Source organism: Mustela nivalis (assembly GCF_964662115.1).
Source record: "Mustela nivalis genome assembly, chromosome: 1".
Classification (NCBI taxonomy): Eukaryota; Metazoa; Chordata; class Mammalia; order Carnivora; family Mustelidae; genus Mustela; species Mustela nivalis.
Genome location: NC_139020.1, coordinates 104755024 through 104780702, shown reverse-complemented (window position 1 = coordinate 104780702; position 25679 = coordinate 104755024). Strand labels below are relative to the sequence as shown.

At 46.5% G+C, this 25679-nt stretch overlaps 1 protein-coding gene across 1 annotated transcript; it reads left to right on the top strand.

Moving 5' to 3' along the window:
• Positions 1-23633: 23633 nt before the first annotated feature.
• Positions 23634-25395, top strand: MAGEF1 (MAGE family member F1). Its single transcript, XM_082693645.1, has one exon. It carries the CDS (start codon positions 23890-23892, stop codon positions 24868-24870), a length of 981 nt encoding a protein of 326 aa, XP_082549771.1. The 5' UTR covers positions 23634-23889; the 3' UTR covers positions 24871-25395.
• Positions 25396-25679: the final 284 nt, after the last annotated feature.

Genomic DNA, 25679 nt, shown 5'->3' with positions numbered 1-25679 from the left:
GCTCCATCCCAGGACCCTGGGACCATGACCAGAGCCGAAGGCAGACACTTAACAACTGAGCCAGCCAGGCGACAATCTTCCTTCTAGAGCAGCATACCTTCCCGCCTTTCTTCCTGGTTGGCTTTTCAGCAGACCCTACCCTGGGTGCCTGGACAAAGTCAAGAGTAGACCCTCACCCCCACATGCATTTTCATTTTGACCTCAGATAATCATCCCAAAGGAAGCTTCCTAAAAGAGAGGACAGATGGTTCATTTTGACCTTTGACAAATCATTTCACTTCTCTGGGCTCCTGTTTCCTCATCTGTAAAATGGGGACATCAGCCCTCACCGCACAGGAATTAAAACAGATAGCATGCAAGATGCCAGTCAAAGAAGGGCTGAGCTCAGCTGACAGACCCAAGCAGGAAGGGACACATTCCTTTGCTTCCTTTTAGAACCGGTACCTTTAGCTTCTAGGACCTAGAAAAACAAAACCAAACATAAACTAAAGGGAATGCGTTCAGTCAGGGCTTTGAGCTGTTGCAAAGGACTCAGTAGTGAAGTGGGATGGAGCCTACCCTTTGAAAGGCTCCCCAGGCCCCTGCCAACCAGAGGAAGATGTGTCCTTCCTGTTCCAAAGGGAAGGAAGAAAGCAAGCCAAAACCACCGTCCCAAGCCAGGCAGACAGGTGGCTCTCAGGCTGACCTTTGCCCGGCCCGGTAAGCAACATAGTTTCATTGTTCCACCCGGCTGCAGAGCTGGTTGGTGGAGTTGGCTTAGAGAAGGATATTTTGTATTTGGCTTTTGGAATGACTAATGAATGAGCTGTCTCCACTGCAGGAGAATTATGCCAGTTAAGCAAAACCCAGCCCGGCTGGTCGGCTCAGAGATAGCTAATAGGAAATGCCTGTCAGAACACTGACGCTTCAAAGCCAAATATATTCTCCCTGTGTTCTCTGTTTGCTAAGTTTACTTTATGCAAAATATAACTCAGCTGAAAATATGTAGATGGCAGAAAGCTTGCTCCTTCTCTCTGGAAGAAACTGTGATGACAAAGAAGAGAGCAGCTTCTGGTTAACCCTACTGGGCCTGTGAGGCTGAAGAACAGGCCAGGCTCTTGGCTTGGCCAAGAGAACAGACCTCTATGTGGTGGAAAGTCTGTGCCACCAATGGGCCCATGGCAACCACAGTCCTCAAAATAGAGGCAAGTGTCCCTCCACTGGGCTTCCAGACCATGGGAGCAGAGGGGAGTGTGAGCCCCATGAGAGCAAACTGCCATTTTGTCAGGTTGGGAGGACCAAGTTCTCTTCTCGCCAATGCCCATCCCAGAGATGAGGTGCTGAGTCCTCCAACCAAGAAGGAACTGAAAAAAATCAGCAAACTTCAGAACCCCAAACTGGGTGGCAGTGCCTTGGGAATGCAGTTGATGCTAAGGCAACAGGATCTGTGGGAAGAGCACGGCCCTGGGGGGTCACGGTATTTCTGCCTCTTCTCCCTGTGGGACCCTGCGGGACACACATCTTCTCTCCTGGTCTTGGCCTCCCTATACATGGAGAGATGGGACCAGCTGCAATTCCTAGGGTGACATTGACCTCACACTGTCTATTATATACAATAGAATAGAGGCAGGAGTGTGGTAATAGGACCGACTTCTCAGTTCCCCGAACTTCTCACTCTCTCAAGGACTGCTTGAGGAATTGGGTATAAAGACAGGATCATCTTTGTAGATAAAGATACCTAAGATTTCTCAATACCTGAAATGGGAAAGATTCCTCAAGGCCATGATCAGGGATGTTAGTGTGTGGAGAGGCCTGGCTGAGGAGAAGCAAAGAGATAGGGACTCCTACAACGTCCGACCTGGAAGACTTGCTCCTACAGGGCCACAGCAGCCAAGCCGCTTGGGGGCAGCTCAGCCCCTCTTCCCAAACACTCTCCCCTAGATAAGGGGTCTGGCCTAATTCAGGAAAGCATTTGTATGGACTCCTTTTGGATCAAAGTGAGAGCCGTGCCTAAGGAACCTTGGGCTTCCCAGAAGGACCCAGAGAACAGGGAGCATGTTCATGCCACATGCTAGGCAGGGTGTGGACGCAGAGAGGAATCAGATACCACTTTGCTTTCCAGGAGTTCTCATTCACTGCAAGATGGGCCTTTCTAGGGGAAACAAAGAGTACCCCTAAAAGGTTAATCCTGGGATTCTGACTGTAAGCACATCAGAGAGACTCTTGCTGGGGCAAGCTGCTGGGAGTCTCTGAGCCTGGGTCCTCCTTGGCAATGACCTACTTGAGCGGACCAGAGGCAATACAAACGCCCACCGTAGCACCTGCCACATTCGAATCACTCGCTAAAAAGGAGTTACTATTTTTATTGCCATGGCTTAGAGGAGAGCTTCTCAGGAGAATGGGTTCCAGGTGAGCAGAGACTCACCCATCCCTGTAGCCCCCCCCCTGGGGGGGGCGAGCCTGAGGTGTCTGGACCTCCCAGCTAGCTCTTCCTAGCCATTCCTCCATTTACCCCGCTTTGTCACACAAATAGTAGCTTTTTCTTGGTGTGCCAAGAACCCTGGGAAGCCCTGCCCGACATCCTCAGAGCAGGCTTCCTGGGCAGGTGGGGAGAGGGGAGGGGTGCGCTCTGGTGAGGTATAGTAGAACAGCCAACACCAGGCACAAAGGGTTCGTGGCAGTGGGTCTGGGAGCAGGAGGCAGCTGGGAGGTCTCAGTGCCCCACACCCCGTGTGGTGTGGTGCATGTGGGCCCAAAGCACAGATTATTAGCTCAGTGATTGATTCTTCTCTAAGTGGAGCAGAGGCCAAGTTGGAAGATGTTGAGGGGAAAAAAAAGGCTAGGTAATGTCCCATCAGGTGAGGCAAGAGAAGTGGCCAGATGAGGGTCGCCAGGTAGGAGCTGGGCCTGTGGGGACATGCTGAGGCTCGGGACCTATGCTCCTTTGGGGGCTGAGGGAGTCAGGATGCAGGAGTCCGTGCAGGCAGGCATCCAATCGCAGACAGGGCAGAATCAGCATTCAGCAGGGAGCAGGGAACCAGCGAGAAAGCCGTGAGCCAGGCTCTGCCTAGTACAGGGAATGACCCCAGAATGTGGGGTCCCAGAGCCACAGGGAAGGCTTGTCCCTGATAGAGAGATGATGCTCAGCAAGCCAAGCAGAAGAGTTTGCACTCACTCAAACCACCTTGGAAAGCCATGAGGTGTACAGCAGACTCTCCTAGCCTGTGGAGCTCGTGGGGAGATGGTGGGTGGTGAGAATCACACAAGGAATGCTACACATGGGCGAGAGTGGGGTTTGGGACGTGGAGGGAGCAAGGCCAAAGGAACTGACTTGCCTGCCGGGTTGGCCAGCAGTGCCAAGCACAGGGACAAGAGGGGCACGTGAATGTGGCTGGCTCTGGGTTGAGCTAGAAGCTGGGTCCATTGGTGGGGTAGGCAGCAGGAGTCCAGAGGCTGAAAGGTGGGGGCAACTTGGTTTGGGGCAGCAGGACCTCAGCTAGAAGTGGGGTGCAGCAAAGAGAGGAAAGCACCATCCGCCAGCTTTTGTAAGAGTGTAAAGAGCAGCAGCTTTGGGCTCAGACAGCCCCGGTTTGCATTCCCACTCCCTCATCTGGGGGACATACGACATGGGAGGCAGCACTTAATGTCCCTCAGTTTCCCTCAAGCACTTTGTAGGGCTGAAGATCCAATAAGGTCCCTTTATTCTTTTTTTTTTTTTTTAAGATTTTATTTATTTGACAGAGATCACAAGTAGGCAGAGAGGCAGGCAGAGAGAGAGAGGAGGGGAAGCAGGCTCCCCGCTGAGCAGAGAGCCCGATGCGGGGCTCGATTCCAGGACCCAGAGATCATGACCTGAGCCGACGGCAGAGGCTTTAACCCACTGAGCCACCCAGGCGCCCCAGGTCCCTTTATTCTTAAGGGACTTCAGAGTCTCTTAAGGTTTCTGGCATACACAGATGCCCACAAAATTGTACCTGTTCTAACTATGATTGTTAGCTCCTGAGATTGTGGGCTTCCCAGGACATGGTGGGGATTTATAGGTTTGATGGGTGGAATGTGGCAGAAGCCCAGCCCCCAGGAAGGAAGGGCAGTGAAGGGAAAATCACAAAGGATCCAAACTCACATAACCCCCTTCTCAGAGCCCTGACCACCACTCCTATCTGTGAGTCCTCTAGCAAGTGATGCAATCCCTTTAAGCCTCAGTTTCCTCAGGTGCAACAAGGAGATGCTACTGTCTGTCTTTTGAGGCTTTTATGATAACCTATGTGAAGTGCCCGACCCAGTATGTGAGGGAGGTAAGGAAAGATGGGATCTGGAGGCATATCAAGGCCCAGGACTCACCCTCCTGTGCCCCAGATCTTAGGTCTATCACGGCAGAAAGACTTTTGCCCTGCAGACTCAGAAGCATCTGGAGCTATGGGAGCTGCACAGAAATGGATCCTGCTAACGCGCCCGCATGCTCTCATAATCGGATCGGCTCAGGAACCAGGTGAGCCATGTCTGATGGTGGAGGGTAACAGTGGCTCCAGCTGGGAAGGACCCAAAAACAGAATAAGGGAAGGGCTGGAGGAGGTCTTCTCCATTGACTCAGAAAGTAAATAAGTACTCATTGCTCACTTTCTGTGGACTAAGTTCCACAGACACCACAGTGACCAAAACAGCTGTGTTCTCCGTAGCTGCAAAACTGAGCCTGGTAGGGGAAGAATGAAAGGAGCCTGAGGAAGACCTTTCGTTGGCTCCCTCCTGGCTGGGATGGAGCAGGGAGAAAATGAGGTGTGGGGTGTGCGCAGAGTGCTTGCCATGAGCTGTAGGCAGGGATGAAAGCCGGGGTGGTGGCCGAGGATACAGGCTATGCCGGGGTGGAAAGGACACGGGTGTGGATCAGACAGACAGACGCCGCTCGACTGCTTAGCAGCTAACGTACTCCAGACAAATTAGCACTCGGGGGCTTCAGTTCCCTTCCCTGTAAGATGAGAATAATAGTACCTGCCTCGCAGGGTTTGGGGTGACCATTAAATTAGGTGACATGTTGAAATCCTGGCTCTCAGTAAGTGTTCAATAATTGGGGCTGATGTTAATAAAAACATTAATAACATGGGGAACCTAGGAGAGACTTTGCAGGAATAAATACATGGCAAGACTTGGTGACTGGGAAAAGTTCAGCTAACATTTGGACAACTACAGTGTGATTGAGTATCTTCGGGGATCGGAACTGGGACTGACCCTGCTGGGAAAGAAGGCTTGGGCTGGGCGGGAATGGGGAGTCACAGTCCCAGCAAGAGAATACTGAAGTCGCCTTGATTCAGGATGTACAGTGCAGTTCAGGGGGGCGGGGGGGGGGGGGAACAACTGGAGTTCAGTCTCTGGGCTAACCGCTTCCACCTTCATTTTCTCCTAGAGTCTCTCAGATAGCAGTTGAGAGGGATCCCCTGTAGGACTCCAGAGCCAGGGCCAGGGTTGGACTCCATGTGGTCTGTGGGTCCAATAAAACCCTGGGAGAAAGATCCTGGACCCAAAGGGGAGAGCAGAGCAAAACTGGCTGCTTGGGGAACATCTTTTTTTTCACAGACTGAACGAAAACCTCAGTCAACACGTTACCTTTTTTTTTTTTTTCCTTTTTAGCAGCAGTCCCATTGTAAGACCAGGGCTTACAGGACGGGGCCCCAGACAGGAACAAAGGAAACACTCCCACCAACTCTTGTGCCAGGAATGAGCTGAAATTCTTGAAGTCTTTCAGCCAAAACTCTCAGAAGACTGCCCATCAGGTGAGAAAACACAACATGCAAAATCCTGAACCAGAAAAATCATCCGGCAAGTCCGCATCCAGCTATGTCTTACCGAGGCAAACTCCAAAGAAGTTTTCCCTTTAATCTGGCATTTGAAACGAAATGCTGCTAGGAACCCCCACCTCACCCACCCCACCCTTCTGTGTTGCCATGACTACCCGAGTTCTCAGAACCCGAAAGAACTACCTCAGCACTTCCCTCTAAAACAATAAAAACTATTCCGGGTTCCTGGGCAGAGAACTCGAAGGAATGGGACCTGTTACCGCGTGGCAGGTTCTTCGGACCTGTTGGCGAGCACCCAGGAGCCTTTGGGGACGGGGCTTCCGAAGAGCTAGGGAAGGAAACGAGGGGTGACGGGAGCCCCCCCACCCCCTGCTCGCCCCAGCTTACAGAGCTGCACTCTGCCGGCAGTGCTGGCTCCCTCCCCTCAGCTGGGCCTCATTTGCCCCAGCAATGAAGCACATTAAAAGAAAACACATCCTCTCTCCAGATGGGAAGAGCCCTTTGGCGGGGAGCAGGTCCCGGCTCAGGAGACCCCGGGGTGGCCGCAAAGGGGGGTCTTCTCCTTGCCCTCTGCGCTGGTTTCCCGGAACAGGGGAAGCGAGGCCAACGTGTGGCAGGATGAGGGAGCCCCTGTAAAGCCCCCATGAAAGTAAAGAACCTGCCAATGTAGGCCAATGAAAACCTTCCCCTGAATCCAGAAGGCAAAGCCCACGAGGTGACAGCTGGTCAGCCAGACAGCTCCCAACCCTGCCTGAGCTTCAAGCGGAAAACCAGGGCTCGGCCCTCACACCTCCCTCTTTCTCAGCCACCACATCCAATTCTTCATCACCCCCTGAGCCTGCTTCTTTAAACCTTTCTCAGAATCCATCCACTTCTTTTTCCCTGCTGCTGGCTTGATTCAGGCCTCACGGTCTCTAGCAGGAAATGATGTCTCTAGATCATCTGTGTGCCAGGGGCCAAGTGGCCATTTTTAAAACCCTAATCTTTGGGGCATAGGGGTGGCTCCATCGGTTAAGCATCTGCCTTTGGCTCAGGTCATGATCCCAGGGTCCTGAGATGGAGCCCCACATCAGGCTGCCTGCTCAACAGGAACTCAGCTTCTCCTTCTTCGTCTGCTCCTCTCCCCACCTCCTGTTCATGTGCTCATGCGCCCGTGCTCTCTCTCTCTCTCTCAATGCACTCCCTGCACGGCTCAGTGTCCTGAAGGACTGCATCCACAAACTCCAGTACTCTCCAGCTTCTCTGGTTGTGTTTGGCCAATAAGGAGCACCAGTGGAGAGTCAAGGATAGGAAAGAGTGAGGAAAGGATAGGGTATGTAATCTCTCCCTGTGAGGTCCTATCAGACTGGCTGATCCCATATGGGAGATCACTCCTTCTATCGAGGTGCCCTGTACTCATACCACTCTCCTCCCAGAGTCCAGGAGCCCCCCTACCCCCTACCCCGCATCTTCTGGCCTAAAGGTGGTCCTAGTTCTACTGCTGCCAGCCTTGGGTTCCTGTGGTGTCTGCAATGGTCCCCCGTCCCCTACCCTTGCAAATAACCCCTCTGTACACAAACCTTCCTCAGATTATCCTAATTTACATGCGTCTTCCTTCCCTGTTGGGATCCTAATATTTTTTTGTCTGCGCTAAATCATAACCTTCGCTCAGGACTAAGCACAGTTGACACCTCCCCTAGGAAGGCTTCCCTTTTCTCCCCAGTCTGGCTTGGATCTGGGTTCCCAGAGCCTCTGTATATTCCTTTGTCACCACTCTTTCTGCACTTGGCTGCAAATGTCAGTCCTCTGTCCTAAATCTGAGTCTCTTGAGGGTGGGGACCATGTGTTGTGGCTCATTCCTGCACCCCAGTATCTGGCACAAAGCAAAAGCCCAGAAGATATTTGCTGAATGAAGGAAAGAAGGAGCAGCTCTAAGTGAGACCTTGCCAAAGATGCATAAGAAACACAGAGCAACATCCCTAGGCCGGCTGCCTACTCCAGGAGCTGGTGTCCCCGGGGCCAGAGTCATATCTGAGACCAAAGAACCCAAAGAAAGGCTGTTATTTACAAAAACACCCACCTCCAGGGCCTGGAACCCTGTCCATGAGGATGGGGAAGGAATGAGAAAATTGTGCTGCTTCCTATTTCAACAGCTGTGCTTCCTGGGAGAAAAAAAAAAGGAGTGGCCCGCCTCCCTCAGCCCTGGGAAGACGATGGAAGTGTCCATCCTTCAGCTAGTGGCCCTCTGAGCCTAGTGTCAACCAGTGGAAAACTCATATCAATTTACTGAAATAAATTATTAAAAGCCCAGGGGCCATTCTGAAGGACCCAGCACCACTCTCCCCAGAACATGACCAAATTACTCATTCCTTCATTCACTCCCCAAAGTTTATTAGTGGTCTGCTCTATGCCAAACACTTCTCTTTGATTTCCTCTACTGAGCTTCTAGCCAAAAGAAAAAAGTCACTTTTTTTTTTTTTTTTTTTCCAGTCTAAGTCCCTGCTGAGTCCTCTAAGAGGACTGGCAAGGTCAGAGGATGGGCTTTCAGGGAGAAAGGCCCCGGGAACCTGGAAAAAATCAAGGGCGATGGGGCAGACCTAGAGGGTGGAGGACAGGATAGTGAGAGGATACTAGGATCCCAGCTCTCCCCCTTTTCCAGATGGGTGAACTGGGGCAACTTGCCTCATGGCTCTGTGACTCAGTTTCCTCCTGTGCAAAATGGTGGTCATTGCATGAACAAAGCTATTCACAGAGCTATTGTGAAAATTAGATAAAACACCCTCCAGGAGGCTGCCTAGAGCGACGGGGCCCAATCCCTCCTCCCTGTTTACAGCAAATATTTCATAGCAAATGAGACCACCGTTAATGTTCTGAAATGAAAAAGATCATAGAATCCCCCCCCCACACATAACTTTTAGAAGAATCAATATCCTGCTATAACTATAGGATACAGACCTAGAGGGAAATCATTTAGAATAAAATAATACAGATTTTAATCTGTAAATGTTGGTGTGTCACTACACTAGAAGATAGAAGACGGTTATACCCACTTATAATGAATATTGAATTTAAGAGAAGTAAAAAATATTGACTGGAACATTATGGGTACTTCTTTAGATTTGATGTTCTGAAACAAAACTAAATAAGTACTATATATTTGTACAGATCCATATGAACACAGATGAACAGAGGTGTGTTGTTTTGGCAACTCAAATACCATAAGCATTTTGTTGTTGGTATCGTGCTTTCCTGAAATGGAAAACAACTTCTGGTAAACATAAAACAGTATTCTCTTGATTTATGTGATGCTAGCATTTATGAAAAATTCAACGTATATTAAAACCGCAAAAAGTACTTTGTGTTTACGTGCAAACTAGAATTACATTCTAGGCTCAGACCAATGTAAAGAGATTTCCTACCTACAGGAATGTCTGGTGGAGCATTCAAATGTGTTATGAAGTGCAGGACAGATCTTCATTGTATGACACTGGCCCACCTAAGGCGAGAAGTCCGGTTCCGCCAGCCTTCCCCAAGAAGTACAGGGTCAACAAATTCAACAGGAAGCCACCATGCATTCCTAAAAACGCCTCTAGGGGGCAGCACTGACTCCACGGAGGATCACTGAGCCAGAGTTGATGGGGTTATCCGACTGATAAGGAACAAAGAACGATAGCCATACAACCTCCAGGAACAAAACCAGACAGACGGCATTATGCAAGTGGGTGAGTGCATTGCACTCTGGCCCCAGTCTCTTGTTATGTCCTACTACATTTGTTCAGTTGGGTTTGTAGGCTAAGGTCATTCCCCGGTGCATCGGGGGCGAGGTCTCTCTTGGGTGTAAAGAAGAAATCAGCACCCTAATAGGCAGAGGTATGCCACCCAGACTTCCAGGTAGAGAAAAAGTCTCAGCAAACCTCCAGACACTTGTATTTTTCCTCCCTCTACACAACTATTGGGACCTCTTCAAAAAGTGTATCATCAGCACTCTGTGAATAACCACCGGTTTGTTTGCTCACTTATGGCTCCATCGTGAATCAACACCACAGAACATTTCACGGTGTTGTGACATTGTGCCTCTCGACTGAAGGTATCTTAGGAAGGGAAAAAAAACCACACTTCTAGCCGGCAAGGCAGTGAGATGAGCTGCTATGTGTCCACTCCATTTCTTCCTGCAGGCAGCCTTGAGGATCAAGAAAGCCTGACTTGAGTCCAAGGTCCCATTTCCCACAAAAAGACACACTCATGTCAGCCCTCCCAGGAAGACACACTCATGTCAGCCCTCCTCAGACAGGAAACGAAATTCAGATGGTGGCACCAGGCAGAAGGGGTACTCTCATCCGCTTCTTGGCTCCATTCTTTTAGTGGCTCCATCTGAACATTCAAGAGGGCAGCTGTCCAGGCTTCTGGCCCAAGGCCAGGGCTGCTGTGATGGCACTGACCACACAGAGGCAGCCCCTCATTAGGAGGAGGCAGGCCCTGCGCTCTCATGATCGAGTCATATCTCATAAATGAGATTATGTGAAGTCATGTTACTCTCTCTGTTTATTTCTCTCTTGTTATCCACAACTTGCCATAAACACTGGTCTGAAGGATCCAGCCTGGTCTATGGCTTCCCTGTGTGTGTGTGTGTGTGTGTGTGTGTGTGTGTGTGTTGGAGGGTGGGGACACAAGTAGTGTCAGTGATGAGTGAGAAACCCCAAGGGAAAATTCCAGTCACCTCTCTCCACAGAGATTCTCTTTTCATTGTTAACCTTGGAGGAGTTGGTTCTAATTAATTAGGAGAGGTGGTGACTCTTCCCTGCAGGGTCTGGTGGAACCAGGGAGAGATCTAGAAGGAGACTCAAGCCCATGGGGTAGGCACACAGTCAGGTTACCAAAACTGGAGCATGCGAAGAGATGAAGGCTGATCTTGTAGCAAAGAGACTCGATGTTAGGGCATCCTATGGGCCGTACTGAGCACACTTGTATCTATTTCATGAGGTAACAGAGTAGGTCCGCCAATAGCTCGTTGGGGGTGAGCCTGCCTTCGGGAGATGGTGGCTCCAGCCAAGGATACAGTGAGTCTGCTGAAGCTGGGAACCAAGCAGGCTTGAATGTGTCACCTACATATGTTTTGGGGGACAGAGAAGGGCCCAAGAGAAAAAGGGAACATGTAAACAAACCAAATAGAAATAAACCTAAAGGTATCTTCTCAAGATTTGTTTCTCATCGCCTTCCACTCTCCTCAGGAGTCAAAACCATGGTGATCTCAGAAAGCCCCTAGAGGCGAGAGGCATCAGGTTGGGGACTGGGATGGCTCTGTTTTTTGAAGAGAAATTACCAACAGCATTTCCAAACGTCCAGAGAAAGTGGCTTTCTGGGCGAAGGAGACCAGAGAACTGGAGCTGCTCTATTCGGCAAGCAGCGGCCTCCAGAACATCCCTGACATCTCCACCATCTGGCCTTTTCCACTCCATAGCAAACCCCCCAACCCCAATTTGAGACCCATTTTGGGAAAGAGCCAGAATGGGAGACCCCCAAGTGTGAAGACAGATCTCACAAAGCCAGTGCACTCCCAGCGCCAAGGGTTCTCAGCCCTGCTAGCAAGTGAGAATCACCCGCAGAGCTTTTTAAATATACCCAGGCAGGGGCCCAGCCAACAGAAATGCTGATTTAATTGGTCTGGGGTAGGACCCAGGCGTGGCTATGTTTTAAAAGCTCTCCAGGTGATTCCAACATGCTGTCAGACTTGGGAACCACTATGTTCTACAACAGGAGAGGCCCTCAGGCCCTCACTCAGATCCCAGGTACTCTTAATTTAAATACATGTCTAAGAATCCAGTTGTCTGGCTTCCTAGCTGGTAGAAAATGAAATTTCCTATTTAGAAGGGGAGAGAAAGGCTGCTAATGAAACAACACTAAAAGCAGCAAGACATAACAAATGAGAGTCTGATCACAAGTGTAAAGATAGAAAGCCTATAAAAAGCAAACACAGCACTCAACCCCTCCCCTCTCCAGCATATCCTATTTACAGTAAGGGCCTCAGGGGATCATGAGATGGGGGGGGGCGTGTAAAGGGCGAGTGACACACGTTGACTGTCTGTGACATGTTGGCATATGTTGACAGTTGCTACAAACATTACTTCATTGACTTCTCATCACAGCCCAATGAGATAAATATTATGACCCCATTTTACAGATGAAGAAACCGAGACTCAAGGAGGATTATGAGCCGGCTCAAAGTTGCCCAAGCGTGGAGAGGCAATGTTGGAATTTGAATGTCAGACGTTGGTCAGTTTGACTCAAAAGCCCACATACGCTGGACAGTGCAGTGTCTGCCTGGTTAGTATGATAACTGACATTTTTCACGATGACCCAAAGCCTAGAGCTGGATTACCCTCAGTATCCAGCTGTTCAAGATGTTCCTTTTAGGAATAGTTATACACACACACACACACACACACACACACACACAAATACATGCTTTTTAACAGTGATGAAAGAACAGGGTATCCATTTGGGAAATAAATAAATAAAGACTACAAGTTATTTCCCAGCTCACACCATTCATCAAAATTAATACCAGATGGATAAGGATGGAAATGAAACCATAAAGGTACTAGAAGAAAATAATAAGTGAATATTTTATAATCTTAGGATGGGGAAGAACTTTCTAAATATGTCAACAAAAGCAGAAACCATAGAGGAAAAGATTGATAGATTTGACTACATAAAAAATTAAAAACTTCTGTACATCAAAAACCACCATAAATTGAAAAAATATTCAACCTCACTAGCATTCAAAGAAAGCAAATTAAAACAGCAATGAGAGACCCTTTTTTTTCTCGTTTGCTGATCAGATTGGCAATGATTAAAAAGAATGATAATACTGAGAGTTGGCATGGGTGAGGGGAAATCAGCGCTTACACATTGTTGGAGGGAGTGTAAATTGGTACAATCTTTCTAGAAGGCATTTTGGCAAGATGTATGAAAAAGCCTAAGAAGCACATACCTTTTGACCCAGTAATTCCATGTATAAAATTTATCCGAGGCAAAGAATTGATCCACTTAAACACGAAGGCATACATAAACGTGTGCAAGGATTTTATTCACTGAGCACTCCATGGAATTTGAAAAACGGAAAGCAACCAAGATGTTTAACAAAAATGAATTTGTCAAATAAAATATTTAATAGATATAAGAAGCAATACCATGCAGCTACCAAAAAGGATGTTTTATACACAAATGGGCTAATGGGACAGAAACAGACATAAAAATATATGAAAATTTGGTGTATGCTAAATATCAAACCAGTGAGGCAAAGATAGGCTCTTTAATAAATGGTGTTTCATTAACTGGAAAAAGATAGAGATTGGGCCAGTTTTTTACACAATACCCCAGAACAAGCATCAGCTGGATCCAAGATTTAAATGCACAAACTAGGGGCGCCTGGGTGGCTCAGTGGGTTAAGCCGCTGCCTTCGGCTCAGGTCATGATCTCAGGGTCCTGGGATTGAGTCCCGCATCGGGCTCTCTGCTTAGCAGGGAGCCTGCTTCCTCCTCTCTCTCTCTCTCTGCTTGCCTCTCTGCCTACTTGTGATCTCTCTCTGTCAAATAAATAAATAAAATCTTTAAAATAAATAAATAAATAAATGCACAAACTAAAACCATAAAATTACCAGAAGATTGAACCACTATGTTGTACACCTGAAAATAATGTAACATTGTGTGTCACCTATATTCACATTTTTAAAAATTACCAGAATAACAGAACCCCCTTGTAATCTTATCATGAATACCATTTTTAATTTATTAAAAATCCAGAAATCATGAAATAAAGGACTAATAAGTACAGCTGTATAAAAGTCTTAAAACTCTTACATGATAAAAGCACCATAATTTTTTTTAAAGATTTTATTTATTTATTTGACAGAGATCACAGGTAGGCAGAGAGGTGGGCAGAGAGAGAGGAAGGGAAGCAGGCTCCCTGCTGAGCAGAGAGCCCGATGCAGGGCTCGATCCCAGGACCCTGAGATCATGACCTGAGCGGAAGGCAGAGGCTTAACCCATTGAGCCACCCAAAAAGCACCAAAAGCACTGTAATTTTTAAAAAAGGTGCCCCCAAAGCACCATAATTTAAAAAAAAAAAAGTATATGACTAACTGGAGAAAAAAAAAACACAACTCTTTCACAAAGAATCAATCACTATAATATATAATTTATTTCTGTAAATCAACAGACCAATAACCAAATAGAAAAAATACCTGTTTTCAGGGAAAAACAAAAACAAAAAGAGATGGCTTTTAAGCACATGAAAGAATGTTCAACATCGTTAAGAAGAAAGTGCGTATTGTAGTTACAATGGTATGCCCAATTTTCGCCTATCAGGTTTGTACATATCCCAAATACACTGACAGGCTGAAGTTGTAGGGAAATGGGCATCCTCATGCAATGCAGTAGGAATAGAAAATGGCATAGCCCTATGAAGACCAATTTGGCATTTTCTATTAATGCTGTTAATGTACTTACCCACTAACTCATCAATCTCACCTTCAGAATTTTTCCTGCAAATATATTAGTACACATACAAAAATTACATTTGCATGTATCATAGCATTGTTTGTAACACTTGAAGTTCGAAAATAACCACAATACCCAACTATATGAAATTGGTTAGATATTATGGTCCATCTACACCATGTTTTACCAGGAAATTCTCTATGTAGTGATAAGAAAAGGTCTCCACTGTATACTATTAGGTTTTTTGTTTTTGTTTTTGTTTTTAGGTGCCTAACAATGTATACAATGTGCTAACTTCTAGGAAAGAAAGGATGGGGCATACATAATTGCATTTGCTTGTATTTTCAAAAAAGAACAGTATAACTATTAAAATCAGTGACCTGTGGGAGGGAAAATCAGAAAACCAGGTGAAATAGGGGATGGGGATTAAGGAGGGCACTTGTTAGTGATGAGCACGGGGTAATGTATGGAATTTTTGAATCACTATATTGCACACCTGAAACTAATAAATCCCTGTCTGTCCAAAAGAAAGAAAAAAAAGAAAACCAGGTGAAGCAGGACATGCATGGAAGCAAGAATTCTCAGTATCTACTTTTTTTTTTTAATTAAGATTTTATTTATTTATAAATAAATAAATTGCGGGGGCAATGACAGGCAGAGGGAGAAGGAGAAGCAGACTCTCCACCTAGTGTGGAGCCTGATGAGGGGCTCTATCCTAGGATCCTGGGATCATGACCAGAGCTAAAGGCAGATACCCAACCAACTGAGCCACCCAGGTGCCCCACAATGTCTACTTTTTTATATTGTTTTGATTTTTGAACTATTTTTGAACAAAGGTGATGTCTATTTTATTTTTTATTAAAAAAATTTTTTTTTATTACATAATCTGTATGCCCAGCATGGGGCTTGAACTCACAACCCAGAGATCAAGAGTCACATGCTCTAGCAACTGAGCCAGCCAGGCCCCCCAAGTATTTTCTATTTTTAAAATAAAATTAATTTAATCCATAATGGTTCAGAGTCATTTGTGTTGACATGAGAGATTTTCAAAACGGATTTAGTGCATAAAGCAGATCACAGAAATATATACAGAAGAATTTTGTTTTTTTTAAAAAATATATCTATATGGCTATTTTCATATATATATATATATATATATATATATATATATATATATATTGGGAAATAGGAAAACCTAGAAAGATACATTCTAAAATATTAATAATAGTGGTTATTTCCATGGGGTGCCTGAGTGGCTCAGTGGGTTGAGCCTCTGTGTTCTGCTCAGGTTAGGATCTCAGGGTCCTGGGATCAAGCCCTGCATGGGATTCTCTGCTCAGCAGGGAGCCTGCTCCCCCACCCCCACCCCCGCCTGCCTCTCTGTCTACTTGTGATCTCTGTCAAATAAATAAATATCTTAAAAAAAAATAGTGGTTATCTCCAGTTAGGAGGATTTAGGGTTACTTAATTTTAATTATTTTTCTTTTTATCTATATTTTTGAACTTTTGCACCATGACCATGTTTTATTTCTATAATCACAAAATAAAGAGAAATACACTTGCCTTAAACAAGGCTCAAAGAAAAATAAATAACCCAGGAAAAATGTGCAAAATTACAAAAAATTTAATATCCTGAATATTTAAAGAATTTTCTCTCTCACACAAAAAAAGAATGCTGCAGAAAAATTTAAATGAGGAACCACAGGACAAAGAAATGTTTGTATACTTAAACAATGTATTATTTGAAAGTGATAAAGTAATACCGAACACTGCCAAATGATGAGGATAAGCATTATATAGTAAGAAGGAAGAGCAGGTTGGCAAATAGTGTTATTTTCATAAAACTATTTTTATACTAGACTTACAGATTTTACTGGGTGCCTGTATTTGGGTACAGATATAAATATGTGTGCATAGAATAGAATCTGTAAGGATAGGCTCTGAAAGGTAAAGAGGTATGAAGTCTGAATGGTGGGAGGACAGGTGCTTACTTGTTTTCTTGTCTTAACTTCCATTTCTCTGCAATGAAATGGTTATTTGTATAATATAAAATAAAAGGAAATATTATTTGTAATATTGCCTTGTGAAAGATAGCCACAAGTAAGTTCATCATCACATTGTATGTATTGAAGAAACACTGAAAGCAAACTAAGTATGTAAAAATAAGCTTTTAAGGCAACAGGGAGGGATGCCTGGGTGGCTCAGTTGGTTTAGCGTCTGCCCTCAGTTCAGGTCATGATCCTAGGATTCTGAGATCCTAACCTGAGCAGAAAGCAGAGGCTCAACCCACTGAGCCACTCAGGCACCCCTTGGAGATAACCACTATTATTAATATTTTAGAATGTATCATCGGGCTCCCTGCTCGGTGGTAGCCTGCTTCCACCCCCCCATCCCGCCCCGTTCTCTGCCTGCCTCTCTGCCTACTTGCACTCCCTCTCTCTCTGTCAAATAAATGAATATATCTTAAAAACATAAAAATACATAAAGGTAACAGGGAGTCTATGGGATATTTTCAATCACAAATCACTATGTTATAGAAAAATACTTATTAGTGTGAAAGATGCACGTATGTAAAGAAATATATATCATATGTATACAAAGCACTATACACTAGATAACTCCATTAAAAAATTACAATGTATATGCTTAAAAAAATTGGCAGAGGATACACACCAAGGTATTTGTAACTATGGTTACAGCCGAGTAGTGGAATTATAGGTATTTTTTGTTTTATTCTTTTGAATGTTCAAGGTTTTTTTCAATGCTCGGCAATAAACAATCCCTCCTAAAATGAGAAAAAAATAAAGCACTAAGAAACTTTTTAATCCTTAAAAAAAATAATGCTTTAAAGACAAATTCTAAACTATGGAAAAAATGTCAGCCCCTCCCAAAGGAGAGGGGCGGTTAACTTGCAAACCTGCTGGGCTGGAAGGCCAATGGGGGCGGTGTGGTGGGGGAAGTGACCAGGGCATGAAGGTCATCTGTGAGGAGCTGCGCTCGGCCCAGGCCCTCCTTTGGCTGCTTCTGCTAAGGCCTCTCTGGCCATCCTAGAGTAATCACTGAGCCCCTCAGGGGAAGGAGAGGCTTGTAGGGCAGGTGGGCTCTCTCAGATGGCCCCTTCCCCAAAGGCCAAGGCAGAGAGGTGGGCTATGAGACCCAGGCAGCCGCCTGAGCCCTTCAGGTCTCCTGAGTGTTTACTACGACATTATCTTCTCTGGACACCTGCCCTCAGTCCCTGCCCTGGCCAATCTATCTATCTTCCAAGCCCCTGTCACCCTTCTGAAAATATAGCTAATTATTTTATTCCTGGAACCAAAACATTTTATCCCAAGTCAGTACTTCTCCAACTTTCCTGCTGAAGTACACCAAGGGCAGACAAAAGAAATGACTTCAGTTCCCCCAGGGGACCTCACAACCCGAAGCTTCTGCCAGCACACCCAAGCACTCTTTGAAGGCTTCTGTTTTCTGTTAAAAATGCATGAGAATTTTACATTCTATTCCATAATATATCTGAATTTCTTTTAATATGAAGATGTTTAAAATTATCCACCTCAAGGAAAATTGACGCTCCCAAAAGAGATACTGTGTTTATGTATCCTCCTTGGAGAAGGACCTGTAGCCTAAAATCCAGATTCCCGACAGGCAGGGCTCCTCTCACACCTTTCTGCCCTCTTCCCAGGGCTCTCGCGCACACTCCCCAGTGGACTCCCCTCAATTCCCGGATATGCCAGCTTCTTCCTGGCCTCCTTGTTCCTGCTCACACTCTTGCTTCCCATGCTACCCCACTCTGCGTGCTGACAACCCCCCTCCCCAAAGGCCTCAAGGGGAATCAAACTCCCGCTTCACATTAAACCCCTTTGACTGCTCCTGCCCGGTGGGCTCCTGCAATTCAACGTGAGAGATCGATCTCAGGCCTGAAAACAGCCTGAGCTTTGCAACCAGAAGACCAAGGTTCGACTCCTACCTCCAGCTCTTGACACTGGACAAACCACCTAATTCCTCTTCCATCTCATTTGTAAAAGGGGGAATACTCACAGTTCTCTCACAAGGCTGTTACAGGAATTAAATCCTGTTCAAACCACAATGTAGGACCCAGCACAGGCTCCCCTCCCCTCCTCTCAACCTCTTTAGCGTGCTATTTGCACCACTTGCAAGAAGACTATACGTTTACGTGTTCTTTTAAGTAATGGTTTCTTTCCGCCAAATAGATCAATGGCTCCCAATGTCCCAAAGAAGCTTCTTGAAGTAACCCCTGATCTCATGGCTTGAAAGAATTTGGTTATGAAACCAAACACGTTTATGGTTTGTCTAAGTTCTCTATCCCATTAAGCTTTTTTGAACACGGAAAGCGGCCCCAGCCTTTCCTCTCCAGCCCAACTTTGGGGACCGGGACTTGGGAGCCACCCACGGAGACCATAAACACCTTGAGACTAGGGCTCGGTCTTCATACTTCTCACCGCACCGTTCGTACTCAGCACCTCGCGCTTAGAACACACCTAGTAACTGCTTGTGGCATAAACAAGAAGTTTCACACAGATGACAGGGGGTGGGGAAGCCCTCTCCAAATTAGCCTTTTGGTGTGCAGAAAGGGGTCATTGTTATGGGAGGCAGAGCTGGAGGCAAGCCCTTCTCCCCCCACCCGCCCGGAGCAGCACCCCAATTACACCAGCTGGCCTCCAACTTCAGTGTGTGAGCCGATTAAAAAGCGCCCTCTCTTCAGTTGTCTGGAAACCCCTGCAAGGAAAGTTTGCTGCCCAAAGTTGGCTTTTGACTAGAGTCTTAATAAGAGGCCTCAGCAGGCTATGGCTAGAGAGACAATGTCACTTAGAGGAGCAGCTTGAAGCGGCAGTTAGGAGAAGAATTATTTTAATGAATACATTTCCTTTCAATTGTATGGGAATATCAAGATCCCATTAGAATAGGGAAGCAATTAGAACTAATAAAGATGAATGCACAGTGCTCCGTGCGTGCGGAATAACAAGCAGCCAACAAAGGGACTCCCGAGAGCGTGCTCTAATCCAAATGAACCGGCGGCCCGCGGAGGGGAAGCGGCTCTGTTCAGCGGCTCAAAGCCCGTGGGTCCCGCGCATTCTGATCACGGCCAGCGAATGGCGTGAGTTGGGACTCCGGGGTGGGGGTTGAGGGCCCCCGCCTGGGTCCTGGCCTGGCCCCTCGGGGATAGAGATGGGCCGTTGGCAGCCCCTTGGCGACGGCCATTCAGCCCGGGGCCCTGGCTCCCAGCCAGCCTCACGCCTGCCCCTCGCACTGGGTCTCATTGTGTCCAGGTGGCAAATGCCTTCTCGCCAATTCTCCTTCGAGGTTTAGAGAGGGGGTGGGACGCTGGAGGAGGGAGAAGGGGGCCCTGTGTGCTCTCCCCACCCCTCCGCCTCTCCCCTCTCCCCTCCCGCCCGGGCCAGGCTCTGCTCCTCCTCTGCGATGGGTGTTAGGTTACAGATACTGGTGGGTCACAGGCAGCCCAACACAGAAGCACTGTTGCTTACACAATTGCTGTTCAAACAGTAACAAACAATTTTCATTACCCAAGTCAGATCGAATCATCCGCCCAGCCATCCCGCCTCCATCCCAGCCGCTCCTCCAGGACCCCCGGCTTCACGCTCTGCCCATTCCGCTGTCACTGAACTGAGCTCCCTTTTTTCCTCCCTGGCCCAGGAATACGCGACAAAGCTCTTCCTCCGATCCTTCCTTTGAGCCGGATCAGCTTGCACGGCTGTCAGAACTGTCGGGAGCAATAGTGAAGACACAAGCACCTGTGCCGACCGGGCTCCAGCAAATCTGGGGTGACGTGTTACTCAGCATCTCTGTGAAGAAGGCACTCAAGAGTTTGGAGGACTCTCTTGCCAAGTTTAGAAGGAATCCAACAAGATAACCTTGGCTCCCCACCAAAGCGTTCACTGGCCTTAGAAGGAGTGTCAGGACTTGACATTTCTTTATTTAATCTTTTCTGGCCAGACGGTTTTTTCAACCAGGAATGTGTAAACTCGTTCCAAAATGTCTGCATGAGAGACGAGTCACACTCATTACTGAGATTTTTCTACCACTTATCCCTTAAAAAAAAAAAAAAAGTCTGTAACATTTTATATTTCTTAATGATAGAGCACTTTAAAAGTATGTTTACATTTATAATCTTACTTAACCTCAAAATAATTCTGTGGCGACAGGCAAAGCAAGGGTTGGCAGGCCTACAGATGAGGAAACAGTAGCCCAAAGAGGTTAAATGTGCAGCACAAGGTCACAAAATGAGTGGGTGAGGAGGGGCACCAGACCTCAGGACTTTTGACCTAGTTCAGGGCTTTGTTCTAAGACACACCTTTTCTACACCCACAGAGTGCTGGACATTTCCAGGATAATTCATCCTGCCATTCTGCTTTTCCAGTGTACTCCCTTATCCCTTTCTGCATACTAAACAATGCTAAGCACTGTGGACTTTCAAAGACTATTCTAGGCTACAACAGATCATCCCTCAGGAAGGTTTCAAGGCAAGAGTCATCAAAGTATTTGTTTTGCTGCTCCCCTCCCCCAAACAAAGAGGTATGCATTGCCTCCCTTTTAATAGCTTACGTAAGGATTGTTTACAAAGTCTGCCAGTCCTGATAAGGTAGGCACAACCAAAACTAAAAATGATTGTCTAGGTCCCTTCCAGTAGAACATTGTAGCATCTAGGGATTGGCAAATGGTAAAAACAAAGTCACTCAAGTATTTTTTTTTCATAATTTTGGGGTACAATTTATATATTGTGAGATGCAGAGCTATGAAGGGTATAGTTAGACAAGTTTTGACAAATATCTACCCCCAAAACAAGACACACAACATTTCCATCGCTCCCAGAAAGTTCCTGCATACCCCTTTCCAGTCAAGCCCACTCTAAGCCTCCACTATTCTCATTTCTATCACCATAGGTTAACCTGTCTTGCACATCCAGTTACATGGAGTGCTATTGTCATATCTTTCTTCTTTCACTCAACATAATGGCTGCTGGACTCTTCCAGGTTGTATCAGTAGTTCCTTTTTTTTTTTTTTTTTTGATATGTAGTATTACATTATTCACTCATTTTCTAAAATCCAGTCATATTACTGCAAATTTTTTCCCTTGTTCAGTGTTATCTCCTGTGTGCTCCTTCCCAGGCGTCTATCTCCTGCCTATCTTCTTGGCAATGCTTAAATGGAGGGAAATATGTAAATAAGCTCTTTTTATCTCTAGCACTGTCCTTCTAGGTAGGAGTGGTTCTCTCTACCTTCAGGAGAAACAGATCACCAGGCAGTCCAGCACGAGTACGTGAAGACAGTCATGAGTACGGTCTTTGGAATAGAGACATCTAAGTTCTCATCTCTGGTCCAACTCTTAACAGCTGATTGGTTTGAGACAGGTGATTTCTGTGACTCTTTTCCCATTTGTAAAATAAGGGTAATAATACCTTCTTAATAGGGATTTGTGAGGATGAAATTATATTGTACGCACAATGTTTGGCACAATGAAAACTAGTAACAGTCTCAAGCTGGACTGTAATAAACACCCTTCTTCATTCACACACTTTTGAGTTTTTTTTTAAGTCAGATACTATAAGTGGGTATACATTTTCAGAAATTTTTAAAGTGAAGAGCTCATGATTACATCTAGAAAAATATGACTGTCAGATATTTACTTAAAATAAATGTTATTTCCTGTGGGGGGAAAAAAGCCTTTCGTCATTTATTCAGTGACAATTATATACTGAGTGCTGAATCTGAGGCGTTCTTCAAGAGTTAAAGACATAGCCTTAGCTTTTAGGATGTTTAGTTTTGGAAGGTAATGAGATAAGCACAAAAATAATTATAATATGAAGCAGAGTATGGTCAATAATAATAATTTAAAACTATTAATATAGTGGTTAAGAGCATGGTCTTTTGAGTCATCCTATATGGTTCAAATCTCAGTCATGTGATGTTGAGGAAGTTACTTAACGTCTTTCTGTATTACTTCACTTATAAAATGGGGATAATAATACCACTTATCTAGCAGGGCTGTTGTGACTAGATGAGTTAATATATGTAAATACTTAGCACAGTATCAGCACATTAAAAATATGCAATAAATAATAGCTAACATTTATTGAACACTCCATATGTGCTGAGCACGGCATTAAATACTTTATATGCATTACTTCACATAATTTCCATAATGTTACTGCTATTACACCCATTTTACTGATAAGGTAACTGAGAGGCAGGGAGTTTAGGTAACTTGCCCACGATTACATAGCTAGCAAATAGCAAATGCCATGGGAAAGACAGATCTATAAATTGGGGATGATAACAATACCTCCATGAAAATTAAACAAATTAATATCTGAAAAGTGGTTAGAACAGAGCCTAGTACATAATAAGGTCTATATAAGTGGATGTTAAATAAATGTAAATTGCTATGGTAATTCAGCGATAGCAGTAAGTAACTTCCATGCGGGGAGATTAAGGCAGGCTTTGGATTGGTGACATTTAAACTGAGCCCCAAATAAAAGAGACAGAGAGAGAAAGGCAGGGAAGGAGGGAGAAGGAAGGGTGGAAGGGAAAGTGAGGAGATAGAGGGAAGAACTGGGGATATGCAAAAACAGAAAAAGTGATGGGAGTAGTTAATTTTGATTAGGTCAAAGAGTCTCCCCTATCCTTCCATCAGTCAATATTTCTGTCAGCCGTATTTTCCTTTCACTCCTATAGAATCTGCTATCCTCGCTCCCTCATCCTCAATTTTATAATACTTATGGGGAACCTGTAGGTGCCAGGCACCGTTCTAAGAGCTGGGGATGCAGCAATGCACAAGAGAAGCCGAGTCTCAGTTCCGATTCTGCACTACAATAAGGCTCCAAACTGGATTCCCAGCTTAAGGTAGTCCCTACTTCCAATCCATCCTCCACGCGGCCACGAGAAAGATTGTGAAGATAGAGATCTGCTCCAGGCACTCCCTGGCTTAAACTCCCAGTAGTAGTTTCCCATCGTGTTTAGAATAAATTTCAAACTCCCTAGTATCCTGTGCAAAGTTCTTCACTGACTGGCCCTCAAAGAGCTGTCTCCCAGCCTTCGCCTCCCTGCACTCTCCACTTGAGCCAGTAAAATCACTCAAAATCAATCCTAGATTCACACTTAAAATAAGCACTTGCTGAAAAGACGTGGCTAGAACGCCATCCCTATTTCAACCTTGTCCACGTTAACATTTCCCATCCCGCAAGCCTTGGATGAGAAATCCAGGGCTGGCCCCCTTCAGCTCTGGAGCCTGAAACGCAACGCTGGGAGCACACCCCCCACCTCCCCGGCACGTAAACCCAAACCCAGAGGGAGCCGGAAGGGGCGGGGCTTCGCTCGGTCCCCGGGCCACCATCTTGGCTGAGCTGGCCGGAAGTGGTCCGGCGAACCGGCGCGCGGGCGCACACTGAGGCTGCGCCGGGGCGGCGCGCAGGTCTTCAGCGCCGGCGGCGTTGCGGCAACGGTCGCGAGCCCTCCGCAGTGCAGTCCAGCATCCCGAAAGCCCCTTCAGACTTCTCTCCTAGTCCTCCTCCCGCTGCCCCAGGCTCTGTCCCGCCCCTCCGCCGGGGTTTGCGCAGCGGCTTGCACGCCCCTTGGCCCTTGTACGTGCTCTGCACCTGCCTGCCTGAAACATGTTGCAGAAACCCGAGAGCGGGGCTCTCCCCAGCCCTCAGGCCGAGGGGGAGAAGGATGGCAGCCGTGACGGTGAGACCCAGACCCTGACCGCCTCTCAGAAAGAGGTCCCGAGCCCCTTCCTGCAGGAGAGCCCCAATGAGGATCTTGGCGCCCGGAGGGAGGAGGGGGCTACGGCGTCCTCCCTCACCCCAAAAGGCGCGAGGACCTTGGCAGCCAAAGCCTTGGCCTGGCGCAGGGCCTACCGCCGTCTGGATCGGACGGTGGCCGAGCTGGTGCAGTTCCTGCTGGTGAAGGACAAGAAGAAGAGTCCCATCACTCGCTCCGAGATGGTGAAATATGTAATCGGAGACTTGAAGGATCTGTTTCCTGAGATCATCGCAAGGGCCGCAGAGCATCTGCGGTATGTCTTTGGTTTCGAGCTGAAACAGTTTGGCCGCAAGCACCACACTTACATCCTGGTCAACAAACACAAACCTCTGGAGGAGGAGGAGGAGGAGGTGGAGGAGGAGGATCTGGGAGGAGATGGCCCCAGATTGGGTCTCTTAATAATGATCTTGGGCCTTATCTACATGAAAGGTAATAGTGCCAGGGAGACACAGGTCTGGGAAATGCTACGTCGGTTGGGAGTGCGTCCCTCAAAGTACCATTTCCTCTTCGGGTACCCAAAGAGACTTATTATGGAAGATTTTGTGCAGCAGCGATACCTCAATTACAGGCAGGTGCCTCACACCAATCCCCCGGAATGCGAATTCTCTTGGGGTCCCCGGAGCAACCTGGAAATCAGCAAGATGAAAGTTCTGGGGTTCGTGGCCAAGCTCCATAAGAAAGAACCCCAGCACTGGCCAGTGCAGTACCGTGAGGCCCTGGCCGACGAGGCGGACAGGGCCAGAGCCAAGGCCAGAGCGGAGGCCAGTATGAGAGCTAGGGCCAGGGCCAGGGCCAGGGCCACTGATAGGGCTGGTATATACCCCTGGTGAGAACTTGTGGAACAGTGGGCAGCCAGGTCCTCCTGGTTATGAAAAAGCTACTGAGTCATAAGTAGTATCGCTGGGGGTAGGTCGCTAATTAGAAGTTGTATTTGTGTAACTAAAGGTTTTGTATCTTGCTATGTTTTGTTAACATTTTACATACTGTCAAATTGATGTTTATAAATGAGACTGGTCTACTTTTTCCTGTAGCATTTTATTGTAGAGTTTGGCTGGTTTTGTAAAGTGGATCGAAAACTTTACATTTTGTTCTGTGATCTTGAACAAATGACGCAGCATTGTACTGCTGTATGTTAATGGTTTCAAGGACCTCAGCAATGTGATCATCTGGTACCATGAAAAAAATAGCTGATCGGTGTCTAGCTTCCCAGTGCTTTTTGTCTATATTGTATAAAGAAAAAAGACTGACCTGTATCTCTATTTGTGAGCTATTATAGTATCTAGAGAAAAATGAAAATACAATAAATTAGAACTCTACCCCAGTACGCTTAATAAATTAAACATTTGCTGAGCGTCTTCTATTGCGTGGTGTTTGGGGCACCTGGGGACAGAATGCTGAACAAGATAAGGGTCCTATATTTGTGAACTAGAGATTAAGAAAGTAAACCAGAAATTAGAGAGCTGTGAGTTGAAGGCTGCAGAGGGACCCCTAACCCAGCTGGGGTGATTGGGTGAGGCTTGCCTAAAATAACCTTTAGTCAGACTTTGCGGGTTGCAGGGGAAGGATGGGGCATGTGGAGGGGAGGGAAAGGAAAAGCAGAAGTTGGAGGTGGGAGATGGTATTTGGAATAACAGGGGCA